The 18,229-nt window shown below is 31.7% G+C and overlaps 2 protein-coding genes across 3 annotated transcripts; both read right to left on the minus strand.

Annotated features, from left to right (window-relative positions):
- Positions 1–5,212: 5,212 nt before the first annotated feature.
- LOC124823837 (uncharacterized) lies at positions 5,213–7,155 on the minus strand. The gene is made up of 4 exons (XM_047296149.2): positions 7,000–7,155; positions 6,820–6,920; positions 5,490–5,568; positions 5,213–5,404 (listed from the first exon to the last, which is right to left on the minus strand). The coding sequence occupies exons 1-4, from the start codon at positions 7,000–7,002 to the stop codon at positions 5,357–5,359; spliced, it is 231 nt and encodes a 76-aa protein (XP_047152105.1). The 5' UTR covers positions 7,003–7,155; the 3' UTR covers positions 5,213–5,356.
- A 5,410-nt stretch (positions 7,156–12,565) lies between these two features.
- LOC124823846 (CwfJ-like family protein / zinc finger (CCCH-type) family protein) lies at positions 12,566–18,061 on the minus strand. Of its 2 annotated transcripts, XM_047296158.2 has the most exons (12): positions 17,864–18,061; positions 17,499–17,772; positions 17,290–17,419; positions 17,039–17,158; positions 16,447–16,564; positions 14,816–15,252; positions 14,300–14,585; positions 13,942–14,035; positions 13,532–13,677; positions 13,128–13,371; positions 12,968–13,027; positions 12,566–12,867 (listed from the first exon to the last, which is right to left on the minus strand). In XM_047296158.2, exons 1-10 carry the CDS (start codon positions 17,933–17,935, stop codon positions 13,243–13,245), a joined length of 1,806 nt encoding a protein of 601 aa, XP_047152114.1. In that variant the 5' UTR covers positions 17,936–18,061; the 3' UTR covers positions 12,566–12,867; positions 12,968–13,027; positions 13,128–13,242. The 2 variants fall into 2 exon arrangements, with proteins under 2 accessions (XP_047152114.1, XP_087961454.1); XM_088105328.1 differs by lacking the exons at positions 12,566–12,867; positions 12,968–13,027 and having other exon boundaries at positions 13,321–13,460.
- Between the last annotated feature and the right edge of the window lie 168 nt (positions 18,062–18,229).

Consider the following 18,229-nt stretch of genomic DNA (forward strand, 5'->3'; position numbering starts at 1 on the left):
AACACATTCACATATATTAATATTTTTTATTGAGTTTTTCAAGTATTTTTAAGTTTTGTTAAGAAAAATGTGATATTTAACCAAGATTTTCAAATGTTAAATTCTTTTATAGTATTCAGTCAAGGCTATCATGATTTTGGTAGGAGCCTGAAAATGTAAGGCTACTGGCCCTGCAGCCTAGCCCAAGAAGCTAAGGGCACTAGGACCTCAAAAGAGGTCTCATTTTTCCAGCTCTGAGTTCATTTTTCAATTCCCATTTCTCTCTCTAAACTCATCTCCATTTTCTCCTTCTTGCTCTACCTTCTTTCTACCCTTGCACTCATTTAAACCGTTGAAATTTCAAATAGGCGGTGTTCTTTCGCTCACGGAGTTGAGAGCTTCCCTTCTATCCGATTAGATTTCTATTTGGACGGGTAAGTCAGTTTCTCCACTTTTTCTTGAACTTAGGGCATGCAACTTTACTGGTTACATGGTGCTCCTTTTGATTCTCTATCTATTCTAGCTCTAAGAGCTATTTCCATCATCATTTAGGTGGTTGTAGGACACTGTTTGGGTTTTCTCTGTGAAGGCGCGGTTAGGGCACTCTAGTTGACTATACTACTCAACTTCAAGGTAAGGGGAGCTAATTATTTTTGTATGAATTTATTTTATAAAAATATATGCATATGAATGTTGAACTGGTGTGCTCTTGTGAAATTGTTTTATGACTTTTATTGTATTGGGTGTTGTAATTGAAACTGTGAAATTGTGCATGTTGTGATGTGATGAATTTAATTTGTTTTGAATGAGTTTGTTGGCTGAAATTGATCTTGTTGGAAGGTCAGGAGTAAGGGTTCTGTAATAGCATGTATATGGGTATTAAATAGATGTACAGGTACTGTTTGAGGTTGCTGTGAGAGGAAGTGAAAATATTAAAACTAGGCATTTCAGATTTAGAGCATAAGAGAACAGGGTAGGTAATTTAAATAAATTAATTGTTAATTATTGAGAGCCATTTCTTTGTTGGTAGGATAGAGGAACCTTAAAAACATGAGTTGGCACATCCTAGATCATAGAGCAGTCCTGGCCTGGTCCAGTCAGTTGTGACTAATCATATGTGCTGGCGTCGAAGGTGAGTTTCATGCGTTCAGACATTTGGGTCCTCTCCGGTGACCAATTGGGATAAAAAAGATCTCTACTAGGATGAAAATAAAATAAAACAAGTTGATTGTAGATGCATAAAGTTATGATGTGTTAATTTTTAGTCAATTATAATTTTAGAAAATCAGTCACTGTGTGTTTAGAATTCAAAGTAAGAATCCATATATAAATATATAAATATATGCTTACATATATATATATATATATTTAATATAATATATATTAGTTTAATATAATATATATATATATTAGTTACATATATATCTATATATATATATATATATATATATATATATATTAGTTACGTATCATATATATATATATATATATATATATATATATATATATATATATAATAATATAATGTAAATATATATATTTATAAGATAATGTACGTATCATATATATATATATATAATAAAGTAAGGATAGTTGTTTCTTATATTAAAACATGAGTGTTAATCAATAACTATATTACTTGTAGGTATGTATAAATTGATGCATTTTATGAGTTGTTATGGTTTAGTTGGAGTTGTTTGGTTCTTGGTATTGATTAACTTAGATTTCATTGTGGAGATGTTATTTTTATAATTTGTGAGTGGTGAGTAATGTATATTGTTGAGATTGTGTATATGTTGATTGTGGCAGAAAGTATATGATTACAAAGTGATGAAAGTATGATCCAAGTTGTAAATCAAGTTCCATCTGTGTAGGATCTCTTGGTGAGATCCTTATTGCATGGTAGCTCAGTCTTGGGGGTTTTCCTGACCCTCCAATGGTCTTTCATTCTCAAGTAGAGAGGATTGATCCCTGTGGTGAAGAGTAGCAGGAGGTCCTAGTCTTGGAGGCTTCCAGTATGCTCTAGGGCGCGGAACGGATTAACCTCATGAGTGTGGTAGGGTGGAACCCATTGGTAACGGCTTTGCAAAGCAGTAGAGGCCACTACGAGTGCATAACTCGCCATAGCTCGGCAATCATTCTAGTCCGGACGAGTCGGTCTATAAAACAATGAGTCTTGTGATGTCAATATACTATGTTTGAGTGACTTTTGCATGTCGTGTGTGATTGAATAACATGATTTTTATATCTAGCTCACCCTTGCTTGTTTGTGTGCTTGTTGTATGTGTTTTCTTTTGCAATGATCATCCACTTGGATGTGAGCAGAGGAAGATGAGGTTTCTTTGGAGGCAACATTGGAAAGAAATGAAGATGATGCTGCAGTTTAGACTCACTAGGAATTCTTAGTTCTCTTATGTCATTTTGAAGAACCTTGTTATGTTTTAAGTTTCAAATTCTGGACATATTTGGAATACTCTAATGCTTGAAGTTTTAATTTCTTAGTAAATTATGGAAGACTAGAATCCTATAATACTTTAAGTACATCTCTTAACTGCTTTCTAATATTATAAATTGATGATGTCTTTGCATATATATCTGTTATATATTTAGGATGTCACAATTTTCTTTTAGTAGGCAATAAAATAGGAAAGTTTTCATTACGATTTTAATAGATTATTTTATTGATTTTTATTTTTAATTTTGGATGATTTTTTTCATTTCTATTCATAAGTTGTATTCCCATGATATAATCCCACTCAAATATGTGGCATTTTTCTAATTCTAATCTTATTTAGGTTTTTCTCCATTTCAACAATGATACATATATATGTAGTTTATCTAGCTATTCTAAACGTGTGACTTTTATCTTTTCATATCAGTTTTTTTTTTCTACATCTATATATTTGTTTTTTTTATTGTTCTAGATTATTTATAATAAATTTTAATTATTACTACATAGGCTCTATTATTTTCCATAAATTTTTTACTACTCTATTATTCTAATAATAATAATAATAATTTTGGTATTATAATATAAAATTTTATACATTTATTCAACTTGAATTTGTTTTTTTATCACTTGACTTTTTTTTAATTCTTATTGTCTTTAACTAATATATATATATATATATATATATATATATATATATATATATATATATATATAATTTTTTTTTGACACATTCATATATAAAAGGTTAGAAACAAAGAAATGAGATTTGAACTATTTAAAAACAAATAAGTCATGATAACCAAACTTTTGTTGTGATTAGAGATCTCATAAATAAGTCCGTCATAGTTTTGATTAGAATTAAATTGATTTTAATTAACATGTTTATTCTATGGTGTGCGAAAGTGTTAGGGGTTGTATTACGAGGAGTTAAACTTTGTTATTAAAATTTTATATGGTTAAAGAATTTTAGGTTAAATAAAGTTTTTAATAATTTTTATATCTTTATAGGTGGTGTATAATTTGCAATATACATTTAATGAAATCAGCCATATAAGTGTCGCTTGCATGAGATTTTGACATTATCTTTAGAATACTAATGAATATTGGCACGTGCATGGCCTAACAAGCCCAACACTCATGAAAAATAAGAAGGGCTTGGATAAAAAAAAATCCTATAATTTTTATTATGTTAATTTAAATTAATACTGTTTTAATTTTTAATTTCTTAAATACTTTGTTTAGAGAAGATAATTTTAATTTATTAAATTTAATTTTCTTACTTACATAAAATATTTTAATTATTGCTAAATCTAAAAATATTTAAATATTAAACAATTATTTATAATTTAGAAATATTAATATTTGTTATTATTTAAGAAATTTTAACTGTTACTTTTTTTTCCAAAATTCTTGAACCAATTGATAAGTCAGTTGGATATTTCTTTTAGTTGACTTTTTAATCGATATTGAAATTTTTTCACACATTTATGAAAAAAAGTTTTAATTATTATTGACTATAAATTTTTCGGTCAACCTTAAAAAAATTACAAGAAACTATTGAAAGAAAACAATATTGATGTTATTAATAAAGAAAACTAGAAGATCTAATCACTACATCACCAAAACTAAAAAATAATCACAATACATATCAACCGAAAAATTTTAGTTTCACACTAAAAAAATAAGCTTCATTGGAGAAAATTCTAAATTATAATATCTAGAAAGTAAGATCAGTGATTTATGGAAATAAAAATAATCACAACAATATAGGGATTTCCTTTTTTTGTTGTACACATCTATTTTCTAATTTTATTCTTTAAATATATTTTTTTAATTTAAAATAATTATTTTATTAATTTTACTGTCTTTTTAAATTTAACTCTCTTTTTTTCGATTTGGCTGATTTTTTAAATTTAATAACCTTTTTAATTACCAAACTACCTACAAACTAAATAAAAACTATTTACCATAAAATTATAAAAATTATTTATATTTAATCCTATAATTATAATAATAAATTATTTATATTTAAGTTTCTAATTGTAGTAATAATGATTTTATTATTAAAAGAAAAAGTGAACACATGTAATAAATAATAAATAATCCTGCTCACATTGGCTAATAAAATCATAATTAACATTGATTAAAAATAAATCAAACACATGTAACAAACAACTCAAACTGGATAAAGATGAAAAATAATCTAATTATGTTAACAAATAATTTATTAAAAAATAACTTGAACTTAATATTAACAATAAAATAACTCTAATTATGTTAACAAAAGAACAGACACTATCCACAGTTTGAAAGAATTCTTCAACATTTAGCAAAATAAATGTTAAGATTATAATACTGGGCTAAGTTAACAGTGTTGATTGTAACATTTTTTTTTTCTGCTTTTTTTTTTAATCTGCGATTGTAATCAAAGTGATGAAACCTTGACTAGAAACAAATTAAAGAGAACAAGAAAAAAAAGTAATAAATTTATAGAAACAAGAGTTTCAATTAAATTTAAAATTCTCTAATTTAACTAATGTAGAATTTTAATTTCTTTTAAAATTTCTTAAATTTTTTACAAAATGAATTACCGTCTTAAAAAATTATCAAAAGACTAATTTTTAGTGGCAAGAAAAATCGAATAACCACTTGCACTTTTCGTCGAGAGCCCAAGCCTAAATGCACACTCAAAACCAACCAAACTATCCATTCAGATGTACCCTGTTTATACTATCAACCATGATGTTCATCAGCATTCAGTATATAGAAATGTAATCCAGATTCAAGTTTAAAAACTATCCTCATATATCATAATCTTCTTGAGCATTACACATAACCAACATTGTCATTGATAGATCAAGAACATAACTTTTAGTCATATAAAACTATTTGCTTCACAAAATTTTCATCCAATTCAATGTTTAATTAGACATAAACGCCACAAGCAATTAAGAGGAACAAGGACCCAAAACCCTGCGAAGAAAATACACACATTAGCATAAGTTTACTGTACCATACCAGTACAACGGCAAAAAGTGATTGAACAAAAAATCCATACCAAGAAGACTGATGCAACTGCTCCAGTTGTCAGCTCCTGAACAAGTGAACGAGTTTTCCTAGAAGAGGTTGCTTCATAACTGCAAATAATCATCCATTTATTTTACGACTAAAGAAGAATATAGATACCATGATAGCAGTTAGTGTGGTATGAATATTCAAAGTTCATGATACTTGATCTAACAGGAGACGGGGAAATTCCTAATGATTTTAAGATTAAAAACAGTTATATACCACAAAATACAAGACAATAAAAGTCCAAGCCGGACACACACCTACAACTAATTACTAATTGGTCACAATAATATCATTCAGCTATGAGGTCAGATTTCATATATATAAGCATGTGCCACATACAAAAGTTCTTCCGTTGAACACCAATCACATTTTTTGCACAAGATAACACGAAGCCAGACACAGATTGAGGATGACAAATCCAGCCATTTTAACATAGAAACTATCTATATATCTTAAAATGTGGATTTAACTCTAAATCGATTTCATAAAACCAACTTATAAAATAATGTTCTAACTCCATTTTAACCACATCACTATTTGATGTGGAACTAAAACACCACCTTTGAGGTCGCAATTAAAGCAATCCTAAAAGAGTCTACAACTAAGGTGAATTAGGGCTAACCACAAATAAAGTGGATTTCCAACAATATGTCTAACCCAGGTATGACACAGACTCAACTACTATTTTGGAGTGTCTATACTTCCTTGCACATCATCTCATTTAGGTGGTTAAATAACAAATGGGCAAAAAGGGCCAATGTTAGAGTCACACGTAAAAAGTTAACATCTTGAGCAGGATGCCTGCCTAGAAGATTGTAGCTCAGCAAGATCCTTTGTTAGTCTAAATCCTATGTTAAATTTACTCGTGCACAAAATCTCTCACCCAAGCAACCAATTCCATACCTACAAGCAAGAGAAATCTACGTTCCACCAATGACAAGCACTTATCAAGAGCACAAAACTTGCTTAATTATTTTTGTTATTGTTTTCGGATTAGAATTGGAGGTTTCGCCTTACTAACCTAGCTAACCATTAAACCTTATTACGCAAATGACTGGTGTGAAACTCCAATTCTGAACTTCGTGCTCTCATCTTAGAAAACTTGCCCTGCGTTGACTCCGCTATCACTTAAGGAGATCAAGGTAACAACACAACGATGGCATTTTCCAACAAACTCAGATTAATGAAATCCAGCGTTGTTACAGTTGAGTAAAATTCCAAAGATTCATAAATCCACCGAAACCTTCTCATAATTTGCAAGCAAATTGAAACTTGGAGATCGAAATCGGAAAGACAGATCGAGAGGAACTCACATGAAGAAAGATGCGGTTAAGACGAGGCCGATGGCGAGGGTAAATACGGAGAGTGTGGGGTACCACGAATCGGGCACAGGACTCGTAATCGGTTTTGGAGCCTTTCACAGAAATTAAAACACAAGATTAGGAAATCGAAGTTGAAATTGAGAAGAGAGAAGGAAAACGAAATTGAATTACCATTAGAGAATGCAGAGATAACAGCACTGGATCTTGCAAGGTCCGAAGTGCCAGATGCAGAGTACAAACCCCTTCGTTCTTGCTGACTCTACTCTATATTTCACCGTCAGCGTTAGTCACCTCACCTTACACTTACACCAAGCCCAACTTAGCATTTCGATTCTCTATGGCCCAATTTATCAGGCCCAAACTCCAACATTGGGTTACAAATTGACCCAAGGAGCGCTTCTATTTCCACCTCAATTTGTGGGTTGCAAATTGTCTAGTAATTGACTCAATCTTTCTTTCCTTTTTCAATTTGGGGTTTTGCCTCGTATAAACAAAAAGGATTTTTTTTTAGAAATATTCTGTGTTTTATTCATTTTTTCAACTTTTTATAAATGGAACTTTTTTATATTTAGTAAATAATTTTATTCCGTCTCACCGTTTTTCCCATTTATCTCCTTATACAAACAGAAAGGTTTAACTGAAAATTTTAATTATAAGTCTGAGTTTAAATCTCACCGTGTATTTAGATAAAAAAAAAAGTTGAACGCCACGTGTATAAATTTATTATTGGAAGATTTTGAATTAAAGTAATGTATTTTTTTTACGTGTAATCGTAATGGTGAAATGATCCATCAATTTTGAAACTCAGATTTATGTAAATAAATTTTAACTTTTCAAGGCAGATTGGCATTGCTTCCACGTAATGGTAACAGTTATTATTTTTGCAGCAGCAAAGCATGCTGATACTCCCAAGTTAAGCCTAATAAGACTCTCAAGCTGAGTGCATGCCTCTTGCAATGTTAGGATTATGAACTGCATATTAACAAATCCAGATAGTGCAAGTCACAACTTAAAAAAAATGCAATTTCTTTTTGGGAATCTGATCATAAGGTTAACATATTCTTCGGATTCTCAGAGGACCTGAATAAGAGTTGCTTGTGAATGATCCAGACTCCACCCTGCTAAATCTGCCTGATGAACTCAGCAGTTCTGATGCTTCCAAGCCTCTTTCAATATCAGGCACAGAATCAAAGTTAGTAACTGGGAATTGGCTTTGGAATACTAGCAGAAGGTGTTGCACTTGGAGCTGTTCAAATATTCAGTAGAAGAGCAAATGTGTATCAAATACCAATTGAAAGCGGCTCTGGAAGTTCAAGTTATAGCAATAAACATGACAAGACTTTTATAAATACCCGGTGAAAATGGCCCTGCCAGGTGACTCTTATTGCCATGCACACTATCAACATTTTTATCTTCAATTAGTGTTAATTATAATTTAGATATTATTATAATTTATGCAAAAAGAATTATAGGATCTTTATATGTATATATATATATGTATGTATATATATACATATATATATATATATATATATATATATATATATATATATATATATGGTACTCTACTATTGAAATAATACATTAGAATTATTCTTTAAACCTTTTAATATGGTATTAGAGCTATGGTTAGAGTCTATTCTAACGATATTTATTGTTTGTTGAGCATATTGTTTCACCTCCTATCGGACCACCTATTAATGTCTAGTCTCATACTCCGAGATTTATATATCTCGGTGTGAAGGGGTGTGTTGGAAGTCCCACATCGACTAGAGATAAGACCAATTTATAATATATAAGTAGGTGCAAACCTCATCTTACAAGCTGATTTTGTGGGATTGAGTTAAGCTTAAAGGAAAAGGAAATGACCAAGATGATATATTTCTAGTTACAACAATACCTTTCATCTCGATTTGTGAGGAAACAACTTGGAAACTTCAAATATTTTTTGAATATTGAAGTAGCTAGATAAAAAAACATGGTATTTTTCTATGTCAAAGAAAATATACTATTGACTTACTAAAAAAACATGGTATTTTTCTATGTCAAAGAAAATATACTATTGACTTACTATCAGAAACTGAGCTGCTTGGGAGTAAACCAACAGATACACCAATTGAACAAAATCATAAACTCTTTCAATGGTCAAATTCAACAAGCATAGACAAAGGGAACACTGTATTTTTCTATGCCAAAGAAAATATACTATTGATTTACTATCAGAAACTGAGCTACTTGGGAGTAAAGGGAACATGGTATTTTTCTATGCCAAAGAAAATGTACTATTGACTTACTATCAGAAACTGAGCTGCTTGGGAGTAAACCAGCTAATACACCAATTGAACAAAATCATAAACTCTTTCAATGGTCAAATTCAACAAGCATAGACAAAGGGAGATACCAAAGACTGGTAGGAAAATTAATTTATTTGTTTCATACACGTCCAAATGTCACCTATGTAGCGAATGTTATTAGTTAATTTATGCATGACCCACGAAAGTTTCATATAGATGTTGTTGAAACGATTTTGAGATATTTGAAGTCTGCTCCTAGAAAAGGAATTTTGTTCTCAAATCATGGAAATTTAAAAGTAGAAGGGTACACTGATGTAGATTGGACAGGTTCAAAAGATTATAGAAGATCAACTTCTGGATACTTTACTTTTGTAGAAGGGAATCTTGTAACTTGGAGGAGTAAAAAACAGCCTGTAGTAGCAAGATATAGTGTTGAAGCAAATTTCAGATGCATGACACTAGGTGTATGTGAACTTTTGTGGATTAAAAACGTGCTATCGGATTTGAGCTCTAAACCAAATAAAATTATGAGTTTGTAAGAGTGTTAAGATATGTCAAATATTATACTAACGGATATTAGACAATCAAATTTTGTGTTAGATTCCTTTAATAGATGAAGAATGAAGAATTAAAATACCCTCATATTTATATATATATATATATATATATATATATATATATATATATATATATATATATGGTACTCTACTCTTTCAAATAATACTTGAGAATTATTCTTTAAACCTTTTAATATGTTTCAATATATAAGTGTTAATTGTAAATTAATTAGAAATTAAAAAAATAAGAGTGTGTGAGAAAAAAGATAATGTAATGAAAAAATATTAATTGTTTTGGTTATGAAGTTGATGTTATCTCTTTACCAAGTCTTGTGTATATTCATATTCCTCTAAGTCTTATGTATACTAATGTTTGTCTTCAGTTATCATTCATTTTTCAAATCGTTCGGTAAAGGTTACTTTCAAATGCCAAAATGAATAAAGATTCGGAAAATTTAATAATTAATGTGTAATAAATGCAATCACTTACATTTTTACATCAAATTTTATTTATAAATTTTTTGGATTAGGATCTAATTGTGACTCAATTGGTATTAGTCATATTTTATCATAAATTAATCTTCACCAAACTTAATAGTTGCTTAAGAATAATAGTTTGGTATGTATGGTAGAATTATTCAATCTTTAGGTGATTTCTTTACCGTTTCTTATTGTGAGGACAGTTCGATCATAGGTTAACTGCACGACTCTCCACTACATTAATTAAAAAAAATATATGTACAAAGAAAGAAAAGAAAAGATGGGAACACAACGCAAGAGGACAAGAAGAAAGTGATAAAAGGTTGAAAGAAAGTGAAATTCGATGGCTAACTATTTTATCTCCGACCTACAAAAATAACAAATCCTTGATTGTTCTATTTGGATTGTAGTTAGTAGTGAGGGCACTAGCCTCAAGAGTGAAGACAAGAACACACAGGTGGTGTGCAAACCTTGTTGTCATAGCCAACCTCAACAGTTTTGTTTACATGGAGTTTTTTATCTTTCGAAACATATTTCATGATGTTCCAAGAAATTTACTCCGTAAGGTATCATATATGTTTTGAAAAGTTTGTTTAAAAAATCGTTTCGGAAAAATTATTTCATAATTTATTTCTTGCGTCCGGAAAATTCTGTTCCAAAAATTTATTTTGTAAATTTTGGACAACTTGTTTGAATAAAATTTTAGAATATATAATCTGGAAGTGGGAGGATAAAAGGATCATTTTTATGAGGATAAAAAAAAGAAACAAGATTTTGAGATTTCATTTAACACCTTCAATTTTCTTGAAACACCGCCTATGCATATGGAGATTCGAATGAGCTTTCTGAAATATAAAAAAATATTCCGAAAAACTAATTTGAATTGCATAGAAGGTGCTGGAGAAAGTTGTGGGATGCAAAAGGTTGGAACCCGATTTTATAAGAACTACAAATTTTATTAACATCCACCCTGAGTAGATTCTAAGATAGAGTTGAAGTAAATTTTTAGATACTGACCAAATTTTTTTACACTACGAATGAAAGAGGTATATGATAATTTTGAGACTCAAAAATTTGTTAGTGTTTTTTAATTTTATTTTTTAAGACTTATAATATTTTTTATTAGTTGTAGACATAAAGTGTGAATTTTAGTAATTTTATCTTTTTAGTTCTCTAAAAAAACTTTACTCAAGCAACAAATAATGTGAAGGTTATACAGTCTATGAATTTGACTTGGGTGCCGGTCAAATTTTTTTTAAAGGAAACTCCCATGCCAATCAACTAAAAGAATGCAGAATTATATTATTTGTTTATGTTTAAACTAAATTACATTTTTCATTTTATTTTCTACTTTTAGTTGATAACGATTTTTACTTTTAAAAATTAGGTTTAACTGCACATTTTAACAACTATTATTATTTTAGAAATTATATAAATTAGGATTGGAACTTCATAAACTTTTTTAAAGACTGTTTGGATAAGAAAATATTTGATATTTTAAGTTTTAGTTAATTTCTTATTTTTAAATTTACAAATAAAGTAATTGAGGAAAAACAATGGTTAAAAGCTTTCAATTTTCAGCTCAAATTTCGTGAACATTTACAACTTTGTAATATTTTCATAAAAAATTATAAAACTCAATTCCTATCTATTTTTAAGACAGTAAAACTTCAATATTCGGCTGTGTTTTGAATTGGTGAAATTGTTAGGACATTAAGAATCTGATTAAAAGAAACAAAAAACTTGTAATTCAATAGATTTTTCATTTTCATTTAAGAAAAGGCCCCTTGTATATTTTGACCTAGAGTCCCTAGTTATATTACGAATCGGACTTATCTTGCCCATTATTAAACACAAGCTTTGCAGGCCAAACCAATCTACATTCCACTCTTAAGTGCATAGAAATCTTGCCTTCACGGAAATGTTGCATGCAAAATTCTGAGAATGAAATTGGAAATTATTGGTGACGGGATTGTACGGTTCCGCCCTTTCATCTAACACCCATTATCACTATATCAAAATGAACATTTAATGTGAATTCAAATCATATATTATATATAACTTAAATGGAAAACCAAATTATATTTATTCATTAGTGTAGAACAAACAACATAAACATAAACTACTCTGTCGAGCTTTTATTTTGTAAAATTCCATTAACTAATTCCCAATAACTACGGAAATTAAAGATTTTAGTTGGTACATTTTTTTTATATTTGTATTGATTAAATTTCTTTATATTATTAATTAAATTCTTTCAAGTGGTTATCAAAACCGATTTGGTTTAACTCGATCATTTAGACTTGATCTCATCTTATACCTCAGTTTTAAAAACCCTATTTTTGTTGTGGTGATTAGAGAAAGTTCTATACAGAGAATTCTTACCCTCAACTTTTACACTTAATATCACTAAATTTGTTATGTATATGTATATATATGAAGTTGAATTAATTATAAAAAAAGGTAGAATCGAGCTTTGGGAAAATACAGAGTATACAAATCCGAAAGATCCCTACATTAAATAAAAGGATACTTACTACTGACTACCTGAAAGTTGAAGCAAGTCTCCTCTCACCCTCTCTATCGCCCTGCCTCTCGAAACAAATACGAATACTCGGTCAATTACGAGCAGGCAGCTCCTCTGCTTTCTGACTAACCACAAATAGCCGGAGTTATAGAATATCAAACTCCGTTCGGCGATTCTTTGCCTGAAAATATAGAATAGCAAGGTTGAGACGTTTTGTAATGTGCATATAACATCTCACAAAAAATAGCAATGCAAGTTTAGGAAAGGAAAGTGATGCTTACCACAGAAGCTGCCGACAGAAAAAGGTTACCAGTTAACATCCATCATGACCAACAAATCTCCTAAGCACCAATTCATAGGTAAAAGCGAACTACTATAAGATCAGGTTGTTCAATAAACAAGTAAACAGGTCGATGATTATCAAATTAAACAAGAAGGCACCTTTTCGTTTAGCATTGAATATTGAATCAATCACGACATATAACTGAAAGATGAACAAGGAATCGCCATAACCATGATGACTTCGGAGTAAATTCAGAATTTAGTGCATGAACAATTAGCAGTTTGGATCATATTCTTGAAATCGACTCTTGAAATTTTCAACAATTTTCATTTCCTCATCTTTGCTATGTCTGTGACTCCTCCAATCTGCATTATCTGCCATATTGAGCAACCCAGCCATGACCTGAGTCACGTTTACAGGTATTAACTCTCGCTGATAAATACAAAGAGTTGCAATCTTAACCAAAGCATGCTACCATTGATGACCTCTTTCTGAAAAAGAAATTTTTAAGAAATATATTGATATGATTTGTTTATTCAGTGCATCAATATTAGAAGGCTACCTCGCGGCCGAATTGGACAGGAAATTTCTCGTTCTTTTCAACATGATGCAGCAGAATTTTGCCTCCTGGAACCTGAGCATAGAACAATCCTGAACCCCCACCAATTTGAGTCTTCAAAAACTTCCTTCCATCAGAAATGCTATCAACTGTGTTGCAATAAAGAACATAAGCAGAAGACAAAAAACACCCTCCCAGAACCAGCCAAAATAATAAATAACAAATGTAAAGCATTTTCAGAATACATAAATCAAAGTCCATTGTTTCAAGTCAGGTAATTAGTGCCCTACAATTGATATATAGAGCCAAGGAAAAACAAGGGGGGAAAAGAGATAAAAAATTAATGGATCCAGGTCTGACTCAGATCATGTAGGCAATTAAAAATGAAGCATAATCTGAAGAATAATACTTACATGTCTTGGCCACAAATTCAAATCCCAACTTTTGTGCAGCTAAATTGAACACTTTTTCAACCATAACTGCTTTGGAAGATGGAATGGGAATGGCCTACATCAAAAGGGTGAAAATTCAATTAAAGAGCAAATCTAAAACAGTCAATCAAAAATTAAAAAGGAAATAATATAATCTTCCACGAAGAGAAAACAACGAAACTTCATAAACAAACTGCTATTGATAGAGCTCAAAACAGCTAACCAGAAAAATTAAGAGATTGGCCATGCAACGTGGAATTAAGCAAATTATAAAAAGGGAAAGTGGACAGGGAAGAAGTAAAAGTAAACTATATCGTTAACTATCAACAGAAACTTCTACCTGAAGATTGGCATGAGTGCGACGTAAGGAGGCCCACTCAAAAAATATCACTTCCTTTTCTTGGCCCCTGCAGTAACTCTTGAGACTGTTCTGGAACCTAGAGAGCTCAGTTTCAGATTCAGAAGACATAGATAAGGTATTAAACCCATGCTCAACGGGTATTATCAGTGCATGGTCCTCAACAAGTGGACCTTTAGCCAGTGCCAAGTAATAATTCTCCCCAATGCTAACGATTAAATGTGTCTTCACATTTGGGCTTGACAAGCAAAACCAACATTCTTTTGAGCTGCAGCCATATTTAGGATAGATGTGTCAAAGACTAAATGCCTAAATGTTAGAGACAACAATGAACAAGCAAATAAACAAACACGAGGAATAACTAACTTGCAAAATCAATTTTTTATTGCATTAATATTAGTATTAACAAAATAACATAATTCTAAAACTTACAAATGAAGTATTACTGACTAACAGAATGCACATTGATTATAGAACATAGTAAGTCCGAAGACAAACCTGCCAGATCCGGACCTCCTAGAAGGATCCCTGTCACCTTCATCCAGCAAGTTGTGCTTAAAATTGCAGTCTGGGCCCCTTTCACATTTTCCCTTAATCAAAAAATCTAAACAAACACCTCTCTTACACTGCTCCCTTGCATCTGTATCATGACGAAAATGGCACTTCTCTCCACGTGGACAAGATCCAGAAGAGACAAATTTGAAACACATCTTATCAGCTTGTCCAGTTTCATGTTTTTGTCGCTTTTGAGAAACATCATATCTCCAATATTGAGACTCAGAGATAGAATCACTGGATCTCTTCGTGGAATCCATAGGAGGTGTTCTTTTCTCCACAAATGTGTACGGTGATAAGGTGGTATTTGTGGTTTTCATAGCAATCTCAGTTGAAGACATGGTCGAAGAAGGTGTGGGAGAGATTGCATGAATAAATTTCTGGAATGCAGAAGCAAGTACAACGTCAGAGCACTGAAAAGCTATTAATCTTTTAGGGACCGAAAAAACAGTATGTTAATTTTGTTGATAAGAAAAATAAAGTACTATCTGAAATCAGATTTATCAATAGCACGCTATAGCAGCATAGGAGTGCACATATGAATTGTCATAGCTTCACACATCATCATAGTGGCTGCAAAAGGCATTTTACTCTGGCACTGGTATCCTGATGGTGTCCAAAATCCTGAGAATAGCATTCATCTCCAATAAAACAGTAGAAAGGCCTTTTGTGAGGCTAATTTTGAGATTTGGGTGGAACTGTTTCACCTTCCAGAAAATGCTCATATTTCATAGCAATTATGTTTCACTTGTAAATGCTCCTATCCTCTTCTATGAAATGTGTTTATTCGAGCGTGTGTGTGTGTGTGTGTATGTGTGGAGAGAGAGATCAAATGACACTACACCACATCAACTATGAAACCTTCAATATCTTCTAATTATAAACTTTTTTTTTCCTAAAAAATCAATGTTGGAGTGAAAGTTCATATCACTTAAATCATGTCTACAAAAAAAATATTAATCTAAAATTACCAGATATCCCATCTATATGCATCAAAATCACATAATATATAATTCTTGAAATATACACCAATATGAACTATTTTATTAGCATCTTATTGTTCATTTTTTCTAAAATTTGACACACAATCAAGGTAACTTGTAATTGAACATGTTGATTTTGATAAAGAGTTATTGAAGGTGCCATAGTTAATGTAACTTATACCGGTATCAATTCATTCCTCCCCTACACACACATACACATATGAGGGATCAATTGATTCCAAGGGTAATTTTAAAAGAGCTACTCCTCATCCTCACTATTCAATTCTTTGTAATCTTGGTTCAACATAGTAACTCATATTAACCATTGGTTTAAAATATGATTCATCGTTTATGAACCATTCGATAGTGATTGTTGATCCAGTCTGTCCACTTCATTATTTTTGTTCATATAATAGGGCAGGTTTGATATATTTATGCATGAATGAATTGGGTGGCTGATGAATAAATGGATGCAATTGTCACCCCTACTATTACCGCATCAAAATGTTAAAGTATCTACTAATTCAAAATTTTCAGTTAAATAAATAAACAAAATACTCAAAGAAGAACGATAAAGACCAAAAAACAAACCTGTTTATTTCTATTTCCAACGGATGCAAGCCCTATGAAACGGGTGATATGCACAGCGTCAACATTGGTATATGGTTCACGGGCATAGTACATACCTTTTGTGCCTGCAATGTGATAACTAACCCCAAAAATAACCATGAGAAAATAACTGCAATGATCAGAATCAGGCCTACAAATGCCACAAGAAAGACTACAAAAGCCACATTCGCCCTACCAAATTCCTCCAGAATACTCTACAAATCCCGATCTTATAGTTCCCCCTTTAAATTTAAAAATTTTAATTAATCTTTCTCCCAACCAAATACCATTTTCTTTTACCACTCGTGAGACTGTCACTCCCAATAACAAGAATTGCAAATACAATACTAAGTTTTACCGTCCTACAACAAGTACAATAAACATGATAGAACACAAAAGTCACTCAAGTGAACAAGGAACCACAGACCTAACCCTATCAACTCTCATGTGCACAATCCAATTCCAAGCAAATAATGTGAAATGAGGCTTAAGCATGCAATACCATTTGTCAAATATAAAATGCATAGGCCGTTGACCATTTAGGTAGTTCGCACAGAAAACAAATAACAATTACCGTGGCTTGATCTCCTGTACTAACTCCGATATGGTTGAATCACTGCCTACAACATCAGAGGCTCCAGCAGGAATGTCCGAAGCAGCTGCTCCATTGGTGACGCCACTGGGCCATTCATTAGTAATAATGAATCAAGGAAGTGAACACAGAGAATCCTCTTAGCTTATATTAAATGCAATGTGAGAAGTAACAAGCATGTAACTAACTAACTCTGTCTCTACATGAGATAATGCACAACAATTGAAGGATATGTCAAGAACAGATCAATAATTTCTGGTTCCTCTGCAATAGCTCGCAAAGCATCAACGTCATCTTCGGTATAAGTTCCAAACTGTTGAACACTGGACGACTTCCTACCAGATAAATAGGCCACGGATAACCCTACATGCAACTGCAACATTTAAGACACCGAATTCGCAAGTCCTTATCGAATTCGCAAAGCAAAAGAAAAAGTTGGTACCGAAGAGGGGGAATTTGCCACTGCCTTTCAACCAATATAAGTTGTGGCAAACCTTGAAGCCGTCCATCATGAAGCCGCGGTTGGCGGAGTCCTTGGAAGCTTGCAAGAGAAATTTAGGGGCGGCGACGCCGTAATCTCCGATGAAGTAAGTCGGAAGCGGAATCTGTGATCCACCTTCAATGTAGGCGGTGAATTCATCCAGTTGCTCCGGTGAGTCCGGGAAGAACTGGCCTACGCACAAGAGCGCATCGAATGGACCTGCAGATTTGCTCACCTACAGCAACCACATGAAAACAATGTTCCGAGTGAGTAACGATAGAAATAAACCCTAGATTAGAAACAACAAAAGATAGGGTGAGACTCACTGAAGAGACGCGCTTGAAGAGTTGGCTGAGGCGACCTAAAACGTCGCCGCATAGAAGGATTCTAGGAGCCATAATGAAACCACCAACACAGAAACACAGTTGACGCACTCAATTTCACAGTGTAACTCTTCACTCAGGGCAGCGACCTGGGTTTGGTTCTATTCGATCTCAAGAAGGCTAGACCCATTTGAATTTACGTTATTTACATGGGGATGAGAAATTGCTATGCACATTTTAAAAAATATATACTTACTACACAAATTCAAATTTATGAAAATATAATTAAAATTTAATATAAGCATTATATTTTATAAAACTGAAGGATAAACCTTTACTATTTTTATTATGGAGATGTATTTCAATTCT

Source organism: Vigna umbellata, chromosome 1 (assembly GCF_029865625.1).
Source record: "Vigna umbellata cultivar VRB3 chromosome 1, Vumbellata_1.0, whole genome shotgun sequence".
NCBI classification, from domain to species: Eukaryota; Viridiplantae; Streptophyta; class Magnoliopsida; order Fabales; family Fabaceae; genus Vigna; species Vigna umbellata.

Coding starts and splice junctions, on each gene's coding strand:
- LOC124823837 (XM_047296149.2), bottom strand. Junction 5,569..6,819: donor TTAACCGCATCTTTCTTCAT/GTGAGTTCCTCT, acceptor GATTATTTGCAG/TTATGAAGCAACCTCTTCTA. Junction 5,405..5,489: donor CAGTTGCATCAGTCTTCTTG/GTATGGATTTTT, acceptor TTTTCTTCGCAG/GGTTTTGGGTCCTTGTTCCT.
- LOC124823846 (XM_047296158.2), bottom strand. CDS start 17,935: ATGGCTCCTAGAATCCTTCTATGCGGCGACGTTTTAGGTCGCCTCAGC. Junction 17,159..17,289: donor ATTATTGATCTGTTCTTGAC/ATATCCTTCAAT, acceptor ATTCATTATTAC/TAATGAATGGCCCAGTGGCG. Junction 14,036..14,299: donor GCACTCATGCCAATCTTCAG/GTAGAAGTTTCT, acceptor CTTTTGATGTAG/GCCATTCCCATTCCATCTTC.